This window comes from Bos mutus, chromosome 14 (assembly GCF_027580195.1).
Source record: "Bos mutus isolate GX-2022 chromosome 14, NWIPB_WYAK_1.1, whole genome shotgun sequence".
Taxonomy (NCBI): Eukaryota; Metazoa; Chordata; class Mammalia; order Artiodactyla; family Bovidae; genus Bos; species Bos mutus.
Genome location: NC_091630.1, coordinates 19,985,803 through 19,999,706, shown reverse-complemented (window position 1 = coordinate 19,999,706; position 13,904 = coordinate 19,985,803). Strand labels below are relative to the sequence as shown.

Sequence of the window (13,904 nt, the reverse complement as noted above, 5' to 3'; positions counted from 1 at the left end):
ACAAGAGTATTATTCAGCCATAAAAAAAGAATGAAATCTTGTCATTTTTGACAAAATGGATAGACTTTGAGGGCATTATGCTAAATGAAGTTAGAGAAAGACAAATACCATATAATGGCACTTAAATGTGGAATCTTAAAAAAAAAAAAAAGGAATCCTATATAACAGAGAACAGGCTGATAGTTGCCAGAGATGGGAAGTAGGGAAAATGGGTAAAGGGATTAAAAGATAGAAAGAAAAAAATAAATCAATGAATTTTTTTCCCCTTATTAACTTTCAGCATCTTTTAAAAAAAATAACCATAATTGATAATTACAGAGATGTTAAAAGATCTGTGGAGGCAGAAGTGAGGGTCATCCAATGAGTAACTTGAGTAGTCTTGATTAAGTATATATTGTGTTTTAGGCTTTTTGTTCAGGTGTTAGGGTGAGAATTTTGTAGGAAGGCGTAACATTGTTCTGCCTAAATACTATAATAGAATTAGGTACAAGAGGCTTTGGGGAAACACAGGAGGCCAGAGTGATTACTAAGAGTTACTTCCATTAACATGGATCCATTTTCATGTCTTGGTCATTTTTGAAATTTACTTTTCTCTGATTAGAAATTTAGTTCTATGTTGCTGAATGCCTACATTTAAGTTGTAACTATATATATATCTATATGTAGTTATATATACATATATATGTATGTGTGTGTATACACACACCAACCTACTCACAATAAGAATCTTAAAGTGACTTACAAGGGAATAAAAAAATGCATCTCCAATAGTAACAAAGACTGTTAGAAATAAGACTGTAAAGATAAGAGCTAAGTGATAAAATGCTGAAGGTGAAAGGGTGGAGAAAAATTGCAGGGTAATTCATGCTAAGTCAGTCTGCTGAAGTTGAACGTAAGAACTTCCCCATTGTGCTCTGTAACAAAACAAACCTTCAGTTTAAGAGATGCACACATCCTTTATTTTAAGTAAGCTCTCAGAGAAGTGCTTCCTTGATAGCTCAGATGGTAAAGTGCCTGCCTGCAATGCGGGAGACCTGGATTCGATCCCTGGGTTGGGAAGATCCCCTGGAGAAGGAAATGGCAACCCACTCCAGTACTCTTGCTTGGAAAATCCCATGGATGGAGGAGCCTCGTAGGCTACAGTCCATGGGGTCGCAAAGAATCGGATACAACTGAGCGACTTCACTTTCTTTTTTCTTTCCCAAAGAAGAACTTGATAAAGGTTGTATGGTAGGTGATGAGGAAACAACTGATTTAAGTAGTCAGTATTGTTAACTTACAGTCATGTCCCTTACTGTTCTGGGTGTGTTTTCATAGAGTCTAGGGGAAATAATAAAATGTATTTCCCACCAGCGTTTTGAATTGTAGAGTTGTACATTATTCTCAATTTTCTTTGAATGGTATTGAGAGGAAACAGTCCCATGATATTTGGCTCCTTAAGATATTTGGAGCAGCTTCACTGTTGGGAACAGTTGATCAAACTTGTTGGTCATGATGCTTTGCTTTCAAGGTTCTAAAAGTGAAAGCTGGGTGGGGAATTTAAATTGTCATGTAGAAGCTACCAAGAAATGTTTGTGAAAAGTTAGGTAGTTCAGTTCAGTTCAGTCGCTCAGTCGTGTACGACTCTTTACAACCCCATGAATCGCAGCACTCCGGGCCTTCCTGTCCATCACCAACTCCCAGAATTCACCCAAACTCATGTGCATCGAGTCAGTGATGTCACCCAGCCATCTCATCCTCTGTCGTCCCCTTCTCCTCCTGCCCCCAATCCCTCCCAGCATCAGGGTCTTTTCCAATGAGTCAGCTCTTCGCATGAGGTGGCCAGAGTATTGGAGTTTCAGCCTCAGCATCAGTCCTTCCAATGAACACCCAGGACTGATCTCCTTTAGGATGGACTGGTGGATCTCCTTGCAGGAAGAAGGAAGTCAAGAAACACCTGGAGTAACAGGCAAATTTGGCCTTGGAGTACAGAATGAAGCAGGGCAAAGGCTAATAGAGTTTTGCCAAGAGAATGCACTGGTCATAGCAAACACCCTCTTCGAGCAACACAAGAGAAAACTCTACACATGGACATCACCAGATGGTCAACACCATCAGACTGATTGTGTTCTTTGCAGCCAGAGATGGAGAAGCTCTATACAGTCAGCAAAAAACAAGACTGGGAGCTGACTGTGGCTCAGATCGTGAACTCCTTATTGCCAAATTCAGACTGAAATTGAAGAAAGTAGGGAAAGCCACTAGACCATTCAGGTATGACCTAAATCAGTTCCCTGATGATTATACAGTGGAAGTGAGAAATAGATTTAAGGGACTAGATCTGATAGACAGAGTGCCTGATGAACTATGGGTGGAGGTTCTTGACATTGTACAGGAGACAGGGATCAAGACCATCCCCATGGAAAAGAAATGCAAAAAAGCAAAATGGCTGTCTGGGGAGGCCTTACAAATAGCTGTGAAAAGAAGAGAAGCAAAAAGCAAAGGAGGAAAGGAAAGATATAAGCATCTGAATGCAGAGTTCCAAAGAATAGCAAGGAGAGATAAGAAAGCCTTCCTCAGCAATCAGTGCAAAGAAATAGAGGAAAACAACAGAATGGGAAAGACTAGAGATCTCTTCAAGAAAATTAGAGATACCAAGGGAACATCTCATGCAAAGATGAGCTCGATAAAGGACAGAAATGGTATGGACCTCACAGAAGCAGAAGATATTAAGAAGAGATGGCAAGAATACACAGAAGAACTGTACAAAAAAGATCTTCACGACCCAGATAATCACGATGGTATGATCACTCACCTAGAGCCAGATATCCTGGAATGTAAAGTCAAGTGGGCCTTGGAAAGCATCACTACGAACAAAGCTAGTGGAGGTGATGGCATTCCAGTTGAGCTATTTCAAATCTTGAAAGATGATGCTGTGAAAGTGCTACACTCAATCTGCTAGCAAATTTGGAAAACTCAGCAGTGGCCACAGGACTGGAAAAGGTCAGTTTTCATTCCAATCCCAAAGAAAAGCAATGCCAAAGAATGCTCAAACTACCACACAGTTGCACTCATCTCACACGCTAGTAAAGTAATGCTCAAAATTCTCCAAAAGTTGGATAAGTGTATCACAAATGTAATTTAATAATGAAGTAAGAGCAAGGGGGAAGTGATCATAAAACAGAAAAGAAGCCAGGCATACGGAGAAAATGGAAACATAGGCAGGTGAGGGGAATGAAGTGTGAATAAGGACAGTTGATCAGATTGGGCCGTGTAGCCTGTAGTTGTGTAATGTCTGTTTCAGCCATAGTGCACAGTACAGTCTGCTGTTAGAGCTGCTACTTAAGTTGGAAAACTAGTGTTTGTTGAGAACAGGAAAGTTTAAAAAAAAAAACAAAAACCAAGTTTTGTGGGGAGAAAATTAGGAGTAATAAGACCAATTTTTAAAAAACAGAAGTCAAAATTGGTAGGAGTTCAAGTTGCTATGCTTAATGACTTAAACTTTGGCCATTAGGTAATTTGTATTATATTTTTAGCATTTTTCATCCCCTTTGGGGAGAGATTGCTCATTTGGGTGATGACCTGTTTATTGTTTAGAGAATTGCAAATTTGTTGATTAGATTCAGCTTCTAAATAATTTGATTTTGTTTACAAATAAAAAAGCTAGAAACTACCAATCTTTAAGGAAATATGCATATCCACCTTTTCCAGGTTGAAACAGGCCCTAGCTTGCACAGCAGCAGCCATTAGTATTTCATTAAAACAATAAAAACATTGTTTTCTATGATATTCTGAAGTGTGTGAGCTAAAATACTGTGCTACTGTATTTGATTGCTTTGTATTTCTCTACAAACTCATCTCAATCAGGCGAGAAACAATAGGTGATTTTTTCCATCTTCCTTTGGTTGGTGGTTTGTGCTGTCCATCCACATTTGTCCATAATGGATGTTCAGGGTCTTCGGGGGATGTTCAGGGTCTTCGGGATTCACTTACCTCAGGACTCCTGAGCTGGGGAGCCCTGGCCCATTATTGAGGGGTGCAGGCCAGTCAGTTCTGAGAGAGCCTCACACACCATACTCTTGCTATACCACGACTTGTTCAGGGTTGTACTGCTCTGCCAGGGCTTTTACTCAGAAAGTTCGAGTTGAGATGCGTTTGTTCGGTTATCAGTGTGCTCCTACCATGTGCCAGGTGCCAAGCTAGCCTGTGGGAACATAGAGGTAGATTTGTTACGGACCAGCCCACACGACTGAAGCGACTTAGCAGCAGCAGCAGCCCGTAGGGAACTCAATATGGAAGACAAACATTGACATAATATGAAATGTGTTCACAGTACCACCAATCCTAGGTTGAAGCTGGGAATCTGGTATTTAGGGGTTTAGAGTGGGGAATGACTAATACCACCTGGTATTAGATTAAGATTGAGAGATTTGGCAAAATCTTCACAGAGGAGATGACTTTTAAGCAGCATTTTTAAAGTTAAGTGAGCGTTAACCAAGATGCAAAAGCATTCCAAGCATATCAGTATGGGCCTAGAGTCACGAAAGGACAGGGTGTGTTTGTGGAACAATGAGAAATTTGGAATTACTGCTGTGTGGTGGGAAGAAGAGAAGAGCAAGATGGAGCAAGACCAGAGGGCCCTAGATGAAGAGTTAGGATGTTGTTCTGCCAACAAAGTTCTTAGAGAAATGACATGATGAGATTGGTGGGGTTTTGTTTTGTGTGTTTTTAAGTAGACAAGCACTATTGGTATCGGAGAAAGATAGGAATAGGAACAATTCTATGCCTATTCTTAACAGTTAAGGACTGGTAAAATTGTTTATAGAGAGGGGAATTGCAAGGATCTCAACCAAAGCAGAGGATAAGATGGTTGGATGGCCATCACCAACTCAATGGACATGAGTTTGAGTAAACTCTGGGAGTTGGTGATGGACAGGGAGGCCCTGCGTGCTGCAGTCCATGGGGTCACAAAGAGTTGGACACGACTGAGCGACTGAACTGAACAACCAAAGCAGTGACAGTGAGGACAGAGGAAGGAAAGAATCTGAGGGGAAGGTGAGACAAGGATAGCATTGGTTTGCTAATCACCATATGGTTGAGAAGAGAGAAGTTGAAGAGAGGGCTCAGACTCCTTTGTGGCTTTCCTATTACAGGGTAGGTGGGTGGGTGGAGGTCCTTCATGGAGATAGGGACTGCAAGGGGCATGCAGCTTTGGAGGTGGTGATGAATTCATTTTGGAGATGTTATGTTGCTTTTACAACATCCAGGTAGTTTAGTCTGCAGGTTAGTCTGGAGATAGGAGAATGACACGTTGAACAGCATGGTGCCCAGTCACATATAAACCTGAAGGTGGAGCATAATTTGAATAAAGGGACAAGATCAGAATCTGGGTCAGGGAGTACAAGGTGGTACAAAGGAAATGGAGAAAACAATCATGAAGATAAAAGGAAGACCAGAAGAGAGTACTGACAGTAGTGACCTGTGAACAAGAGAGAAGGGAGGTTCTAGAGCTTGTGATGCATAGAGTCACATGGTTCAGAGTTGAAAGAGAAGATGAACTGATTGAGTAAATGCATGTGTTGGGAGAGTGTGTGATTTTCTCAGTTTTATCTCAAACTCACATCTATTGAGTCGGTGATGCCATCCAACCATCTTTATCCTTTGTAGTCCCCTTCTCCTCTTGCCTTCAGTCTTTCCTAGATCAGAATCAGGGTCTTTTCTAAGGAGTCAGCTCTTCTTGGCTTCCTCTTTTTATAGTTTTGTCTCTTTCCCCACTACCCCCACCCCACCCCCGCCTGCCCTATGCAAATTAGGGCTACCCAGGAAGGGGGTGTGTGTGTTTCACCTGAGGTTCTCACTCAGGTCCGCAGATTTTTCCTTTATTCCTTTTTCTCCGGCTTTTCCCTTTCTTTGTCTGTCTTTTAGCTATTGCCATTTTGAACTCCTTTTTCCTATTTTAACTCCCTGACACATGGAGCATTGATGTGGCTGTTGCAAGACCAAGTGTCATTGTCAGTGAAAGCCAGTGAGGTGAAATGTATGCCAAGTAATTGTTCACTTTACTGTGAGTAAGACTGAGGGGAAGACTAGTTTGGATGGTTGTTGGGGTAATAAGAGTGAGTTGCATCCACTTGTGTCTATGAGTTATCCTTAAGCAGTGGAGAGGGACACTTCTTTCTCTGAGATTGTGGGGAGGGGAGAATGGTGTTTTTTCATTAAGTATATTGGGAGATAGGGAGTCAATTGGTCCAATTCCATCATCTTTTTAACTAAGGGGTTGAGAAGGAATTATGAGGTTAGAAGTGTTAAAATTTGATGCAGTCATCCTGGAGAAAGTAGACAGTGGTTTTCAGATACCTATGGTGAAGGAAAGAGTATAATTGCTAAGTTGGAAAATTTCAAATTTGGTCTCTTCTGCATCCCTCCATAGGTGTAACAGATATGACTTGAAAGTAGAGCTGACTGGCACTGGTAGAATAAAAGATTAAAAATTAGTATTGTTTTTGTATGGCTCTGAAGTGTAACCTGTTATCAGTCTTGGCAGGCTGTAGCTGAGTCCCATAACCCATCTGAGATTGGAATTTGATAGAAACTTTAAAGATACTATTAGTTCCATGTACTCCTGAGCCAGAATTTCAAATTGAACAGAGAAGTTTTGCAGTAGCAAAAATACAACATAAAATCTGTTATTGGCAAGTTTTGCTGTGAGATTTCAGGGTAGTTTTATGACTGATCTCTCTGGCCTTAATATTAAAAAATTTATCACTTTATCATTGATATTTATTTACACTTATTGTTTAAACTTTTGCAAATTTAATTGCATTCCAACTTATTACTTGTACATTCTTTAAGTGAGCTTTTACCTTTAAAAGCAATGCAGACACTTGTTTCAGCAGCTTGGAATGGCCTCCAGGGACGGAGTCTTCTGTTATGATACTCGACTTTCCTAGCTTCAGTGCCTTAGTCTGTTTTTTCTTCATTTATTCAACATGTTTATCATGTGTCTACTGTGTTCACTGTTCTAAGAATGGGGGATACAGTGGTGAACAAGACAAAGCTTATATCTGAGTGAAATAGACTATGCATGCATGCTCAGTCGTGTCTGACTCTTTGGGACCCCATGGATTGTAACCTTCCAGGCTCCTCTGTCCATGGGATTTTCCAGGCGAGAATACTGGGATGGGTTGCCATTTCCTTCTCCAGAGGATCTTTCTGACCCAGGCTTCAAACCCACGTCTCTGGCATTCCAGGTGGATTCTTTACCACTGAGCCACCAGGGAAGCCTGAAGTAGACTATAAATGAGTAAATATAATCTGTCAAGTTGTGAAATGCTATGAACCAAAAGGACAGCAGAGTAAGGAGAGGCAATATTAGAGTACTGATTTTGGAGATAGTGTGGTCAGGGAAGATCTCACTTGAGCAAACTTGATTGAGGAGAAAGAGAGTGAGTCACCTGAAAAACAGGGCAAGAGACCAGTAAGGACCAATAAGGTGGGATCCTGGCAAGAGCAGGGAGAAGGCCAGTGTGACTGGAAAAGGGTGAGTTCAGGGAGGGGACCTTGCTAAAGGGGTTTATGTGTTCACATAATCCAGATTAGATGTAGTAATTAATGTGATGTACCCAAATCATCAGGTTTGGCAGTTGTTATATTTATACTACTATATTATTTTCACTATAGGATGGAACAAAATTCATCTGTATTGGGGCTCTATATTCTGAGCTTTTGGCTGTCAGCAGTAAAGGAGAACTTTATCAGTGGAAGTGGAGTGAATCTGAGCCTTACAGAAATGCACAGGTATTTCATTATATTAAATCTTTCATTAAGTAGCTCTCCAAATCAATATGCAAAATGACAATCACTTTTCTTATGCTTTCAAAGAATCCTTCCTTACATCACCCACGAGCAACATTTTTGGGGCTAACCAATGAAAAGATAGTTCTCCTGTCTGCAAATAGCATAAGAGCAACTGTAGCTACAGAAAATAATAAGGTAAGACATCCTGTGATAAACATTTCTTAAATTCTTGATTTTCTTCCTTTCCCTGCCCCCTTTCCATCTTTTCATTTCTATCTTTCTGTCTAACTTAAACCTACAAATACCAAGTGTCTTAGGCCTTAGTACTGTAATCCAGTGTATAATCTTTTCTGTTTTATCTCTATTTTATAATAGTTTTTATAATAGTTTTTATTTTATAACAGTTTCAGAGAGATCTTTCTACTTAAGGGAAGAAAAAATATTCAAGCTAAGTGCTGACAAAAGAGATACTGAAGAGCTATAATAGATAGAGGAAGTATAGCTATTATACTATCCTCAGATTATCAGTTTGACTTTAGAGTCACTAAATTCTTTTAAAAATTGTTGGAGCAGATGTTTATTTTCAATTAATGCCTTAGAACCATCTATTTCAGTACTATGTTGATTGATTTGTGTGAAGGAAGTAATTTAGTTTCTAGTCTCATTAAGAACCTTTTCCTAATTACTTGTTTTTCTTTCCTGTAGAATTCTGGTCCACAGTGTAGATATTCCTTGCCCTTGTTTTGACCACAGTCCCTTGGAAAAGATTACGTGTTTTTACTTAAGCTTGTGATATTTTATTCTTCAGGTTGCTACCTGGGTTGATGAAACTTTAAGTTCTGTGGCTTCTAAATTAGAGCACACTGCCCAGACTTACTCAGAACTTCAGGGTGAACGGATTGTTTCTTTACATTGCTGTGCCCTTTACACCTGTGCACAGCTGGAGAACAATTTATACTGGTGGTGAGTATCACAGAGGGGTATTTCTTACCATTGGAGGCTTTTATGTACATTATGGTGGTGGTTGTTCAGTCATGTCTGACTCCTTGCAGCCCTATGGACTGAAGTGCCCCAGGCTTCCCTGTCCTTCATTATCTCCCAGAGTTTGTTCAAACTCATGTCCATTGAGTTGGTGATGTTTATGTACATAGATAGGTGCTTTAAGTAGTCAAAGCAATAGAGAAGGTCAGTTGAAAGATAATGCTTTAGACTCACAGATATAGAAAACAACTTGTGGTTATCAAAGGGGTAAGGGGGCAGGGGAGAGATAAAGTAGGAGTCTGGGATTAGCAGATTCAAACTACTATAAATAGGTAAACAACAAGCTCTTACTGAATAGCACAGGGAACTATATTCAGTATCCTATAATAAACCATAATGGTGAAGCAAAAATAGAATATGAAAAAAATATATACATACTGTATACATATTATACATACACTCTTTTTCCTGTTCTGTGTGTATGTGTAGCTGAACCACTTTGCTGTGCACCAGAAACTGATGCAACGTTGTAAATCAACTATTAAAAAAAAAGATGCTTATACAGAGGGAAATTTTCACCTTGGAGCAAAGTAACATTAAAAATAAACCTTAAGATTAAAAAAAGGTTACAAAAATAATATATACTTAGTGACTATAATTTTGAAATTTTTAAAAAGTATAAGTAGAAATAAAAATCACTTATAATCCTACAACCTGAATATAACTACTGTTAACATTTTGGGTATGTTTTATTAATCTTTTTTTGTATGTATAAATGTGTATTTTGCTTTTGCTTAATTAAAAACAGTACTTCTTATACTTTTTTCATTTAACAGTAACATAAAATAGAAATTTATTAAAGTATTTCATTGCCTGAATATTCTGTGCCTCACTTTATTCCTTTAGTTTTCAAAAGGGACTTTAAATATGTTTTCTGTTGTGTTTTAAGAAATCAGCAACTTTGCATTGGTAAAAATAACATAGGGAGATCTACTAATTAAAACAGAATTAAATTAGTTAAACTAAACAAGAAAATGTCAAATGATGAATTTCCTGTAAATTTTAATCCTTAATGATTAAATAAGGGTTAATAATAAAAGTTGGTCCAATTATATACTGTCAGACCTGTGATCAAGTTATTATTAATAAATTGCACACGTTAATATTATACTGAGGCAAAAATGTTAGAGAAGAAATAGTGGCTCAGACGGTAAAGCGTCTGCCTACAACGCGGAGACCTGGGTTTGATCCCTGGGTTGGGAAGATCTCCTGGAGAATGAAATGGCAACCCACTCCAGTACTCTTGCCTGGAAAGTCCCATGGACAGAGGAGCGTGGTAGGCTACAGTCCATGGGGTCGCAAAGAGTCGGACACGACTGAGTGACTTCACTTTCAATAACAGTAATAGTTAAATACAATGTGTGAAATTTTAGATTTGTTTAATGGCTTCTTTGCTGCTTATTTGTCCAATTTTTGCTTTTCACTTTCAGGGGTGTAGTGCCTTTTAGTCAAAGGAAAAAAATGTTAGAGAAAGCTAGAGCAAAAAACAAAAAGCCCAAATCTAGTGCTGGTATTTCTTCAATGCCGAACATCACTGTTGGTACCCAGGTAAGTGATTAGAATTAAGTCTATCTTAAGGGACATTGTTGCTCTTCAAAATCAATTTCTTTCCCTGTAGTTAATTCCCCCATAGACAGTTTTATAAATGAATGTCATTTGAAGGACTAAGTTCCAGTGGTATGTATGTGCCACATCACTTTTTATTCAATAACTGAGTCACGTATAGATTCTGCCCTGATGTCAGTTGGTTTTCCTGTGTGGCCGGGATCCTAGATTTGCCTGATTTTAGGAATCATTCTGTACTTAACTGTATAGCCAGGAACTGCTTACCTGAAACATTCCTTCAGTTGGTTGGTGGTAGGACCCAGGCTTCATTGTGTTTAACAAACACCAGATGATTCTTAACAACCAAGCAGTTTGAAAGATTTTGCTCTCTGGTCATACTGTCAGCATGAGACAGGAGGCTTCATCAGATCCCTGTGCTTCTACTAGTTTCTGTGTTTTGATTCTGAGATGGTTTTGAAGCAGGAATCAGAGTTCCTGTTCGCGAAGCCAAAGAATGAAATCCATGAACACACAAATGCTCACAGTAGCAAGTGAATAAGATTTATTAGAGAAGAGGAAAGTACAAAGCTCTCAGCATAGACACTGAGAGGGAGGGGGTAAAGAGTCCCCCCAAAACACGGGGATTACAGCAGCTTTATATCTTTACCAGTATTAATCTGTACATTTTTGGTTGGTTCCTGTCCTTAAAATCCGTTATTTTTAATCAATCAATTTAAAGGTCCAGATGCTTAACATCTTTATGGTTTCTCTTGATCCTAGGATTAAATCACCACCCTTCTTCATGCCCACTGGACGTTTTATAATGGACCAAATGTATGGGTTTAAGATTAATGATCACCAGTTGTTTTTCCCTCAGCATATGAAACAGAAGTTAATCACTGCTGTTCCCTGGATCTGCGTGTTGATAATTTATCAGTCCAAGGACATAAATTGCTAAATCTCTTCAGTTGTGTCTGACTCTTTGTGACCCCTATGGTAGCCCACCAGACTCCTCTGTACATGGGATTCTCCAGGCAAGAATACTGGAATGGGTTGCTGTTCCCTCTTCCAGGAAATCTTCCCGACCCAGGGATCCATCGCGCCTCCCTTATGTCTCCTACATTGCAGACAGGTTCTTTGCCACTAACACTACCTGGGAACCCAGACCAAGGATACATTCCAGGAATTGGGGACAAAGGGTATAGCTTTAGGCTAATGGAGGGAGATGTATATTGAAAACAAGGTCTCAGAGTCCTACACTGCCTAACAATTTCTACCTCAGCTTTAGGCTCATATATATCTGATGGAAGGTGATTTTTCTAGTATCCCAGTGGTTCTCAAAGTGTGATCCAAGGACTCCTGCTGCCTTCTCAGCCCTTTCAGGGGATCTGTAGAGTCCTTCTTTTTCCAGTTACCTATCTTTGTTAAGGCTGAGTTGTCTTTATATACTTTAGCTAAAGTAACATATCATGGCAAATTGAATGCAAAAAGCATACCTGGGACTCCAACTGTCTTACATTAAATTAGACATTGAGATCTACAAAAATGTAAACAATGCCACTTTTCTTGGCTAGTTTTTTTAAAAATGTTTTTTTTTTTAAATAAATTATGCATATTAACATGGGGTTTATTAATTTTAAGTATATACTTAAAGTTTATCAGTTTTAATTACTAACATGTTAAATACCAACTCTAACCCATATAAACAAAGCATTTTGGGGTCCTTGGAAATATTTAATGGGGTAAGATAGTCTTGATACCGAAAAAGTTTAAGAACTACTGTTATACTTCTGATTCATTAGATTTTTATAGGAATTTATCTTCAGGATAAAAGTTGATGTTTATATTATTATAGCAAGTGCTGCAATGATTGTTTAAGGACTTTAAGTCTCTTTTGTTGCATGACATGGCACTAATTCCCTCATCTAACATTTTTTTTTTTCAATTCAGCTTTTTCACTAAAGATGGTATCATTTACATTACCTATTTCTTAGAAAGTAATTACTAGTTTAGCTGTTTTGTCTAAAACTCAGTTTAATAATGTATTTGTTATTTTTGTTTGGGCTTCCTATTTGTGGTTGTCTTGTTCCTGCTCCTTTGTAACCTTCCAGCTAGGAAGTTTTTAGTGATGACCCATTATTTTATTTTTTGTTTAGTCTTAATTATTTATGTCAGTTGCTTCAGACAGATCTCTCACTTCTAGTAGCAACCCTTTACTTATTCAGTTCACATACTGATCTCTTACGTTTCCAAAATTCCCTATTTATTCAACTCCCGTATTAGCCAGATACCGTAGCAGATGCCTTATTAGCATGAAGGATGGCATTACTATAGACAGGGAGGAAAGAAAAAATCCTTCAAATGTGCACCGAAGGAAAGCTTTAAGCAAAATAGCTTGGTGCTAAATTGCTGGAAAAGAGCATATTCCAGTACTTTAGTGCAGAACTAAGGTTCTGTTTTAAAGTGTAGGAAGCAGGAGGATTAAGGCAGCCATGGCCACAGAATGGGGAAAGCATTCATATGTTTGCATCAGAAAGAATTGTTGATCGACTTCTCTGGTGGCTCAGATGGTAAAGCATCAGCCTGCAATGCGGGAGATCTGGGTTCAATCCCTGGGTTGGGAAGATCCCCTGGAGAAGGAAATGGCAGTCTACTCCAGTACTCTTGCCTGGAAAATCCCACGGGCGGAGGAGCCTGATAGGCTACTGTGCAAAGGGTCGCAAAGAATCGGACATGACTGAGCGGCTTCACTTCTGAGTTTGCAGCAGCATCTGCATTCACAGATTCTAACTGTTGAGAGTAGTATATTTAGCAAATATTCCTTGCATGTCTGTTGTGTACTGGATACATACCTCCTTGTCTTTAAGCTGCATTTATTTTTATTCTAAGATATTAATAACTTATTCTCTAATATAGTTTGCCATATTTCTTTTATAATTATAGCCTTCTTATTGATCCTCTTTCAGGATTTAAGCTTTCACTGGCATTTTTTGAAAATTTATGGATGAAACCTCTCTTTTAAGTCAAGCTAAGCATACCCTTTCAAGAAGTTGTCTCTTAACTACTCATTCTATGCCACAGAACTGTATTTAACGACAGAACTTTTACTCTTTGTCAGTATTTCCAGTTCTGTACTCCTGTGTGTTACCTTCTTCTGTATGACTTATATTTAATTATAACTCCCACCCCCAAAATCTTTATGTATGCCACTGTCAAGTATAAGGTAATCATTAGTTATTGAATGACTGAACAGAATGTCAGTAAGTTTTGGGCTACTTTAGAAATCAAAAGAGATTTCCAGAAATAATGTTCATATCACAGTAGTAGCTTTTGTTGGTGCATTTGGCAGGGCCACGTTACAAGTTAATTGGTTTTAGAGTATGACCTGGGGGTGCTCCCTGGCAATAAGAATTTATAGGTTTTTCACTCTTGAATACAGTTAACTTCTAACACTAATGTCTACATATTCTGTTTTTTTAATGTAAGAGAAAACTTACATTAGTTAAAATTCTAGCTTATAGAAAACAGTCTTCTGAGGGAAACAA

At 38.7% G+C, this 13,904-nt stretch overlaps 1 protein-coding gene across 5 annotated transcripts in view; it reads left to right on the top strand.

Moving 5' to 3' along the window:
• The window catches only part of UBR5 (ubiquitin protein ligase E3 component n-recognin 5), a 137,706-nt gene that overhangs the window by 62,583 nt on the left and 61,219 nt on the right, over positions 1-13,904 (top strand). For all 5 annotated transcript variants that reach the window (XM_070383073.1, XM_070383072.1, XM_070383071.1 and 2 more), the window contains exons 10-13: positions 7,657-7,773; positions 7,858-7,968; positions 8,582-8,736; positions 10,245-10,362. In XM_070383073.1, the coding sequence (XP_070239174.1) occupies positions 7,657-7,773; positions 7,858-7,968; positions 8,582-8,736; positions 10,245-10,362 (501 nt within the window). The remainder of the gene's footprint in view (positions 1-7,656; positions 7,774-7,857; positions 7,969-8,581; positions 8,737-10,244; positions 10,363-13,904) is intronic.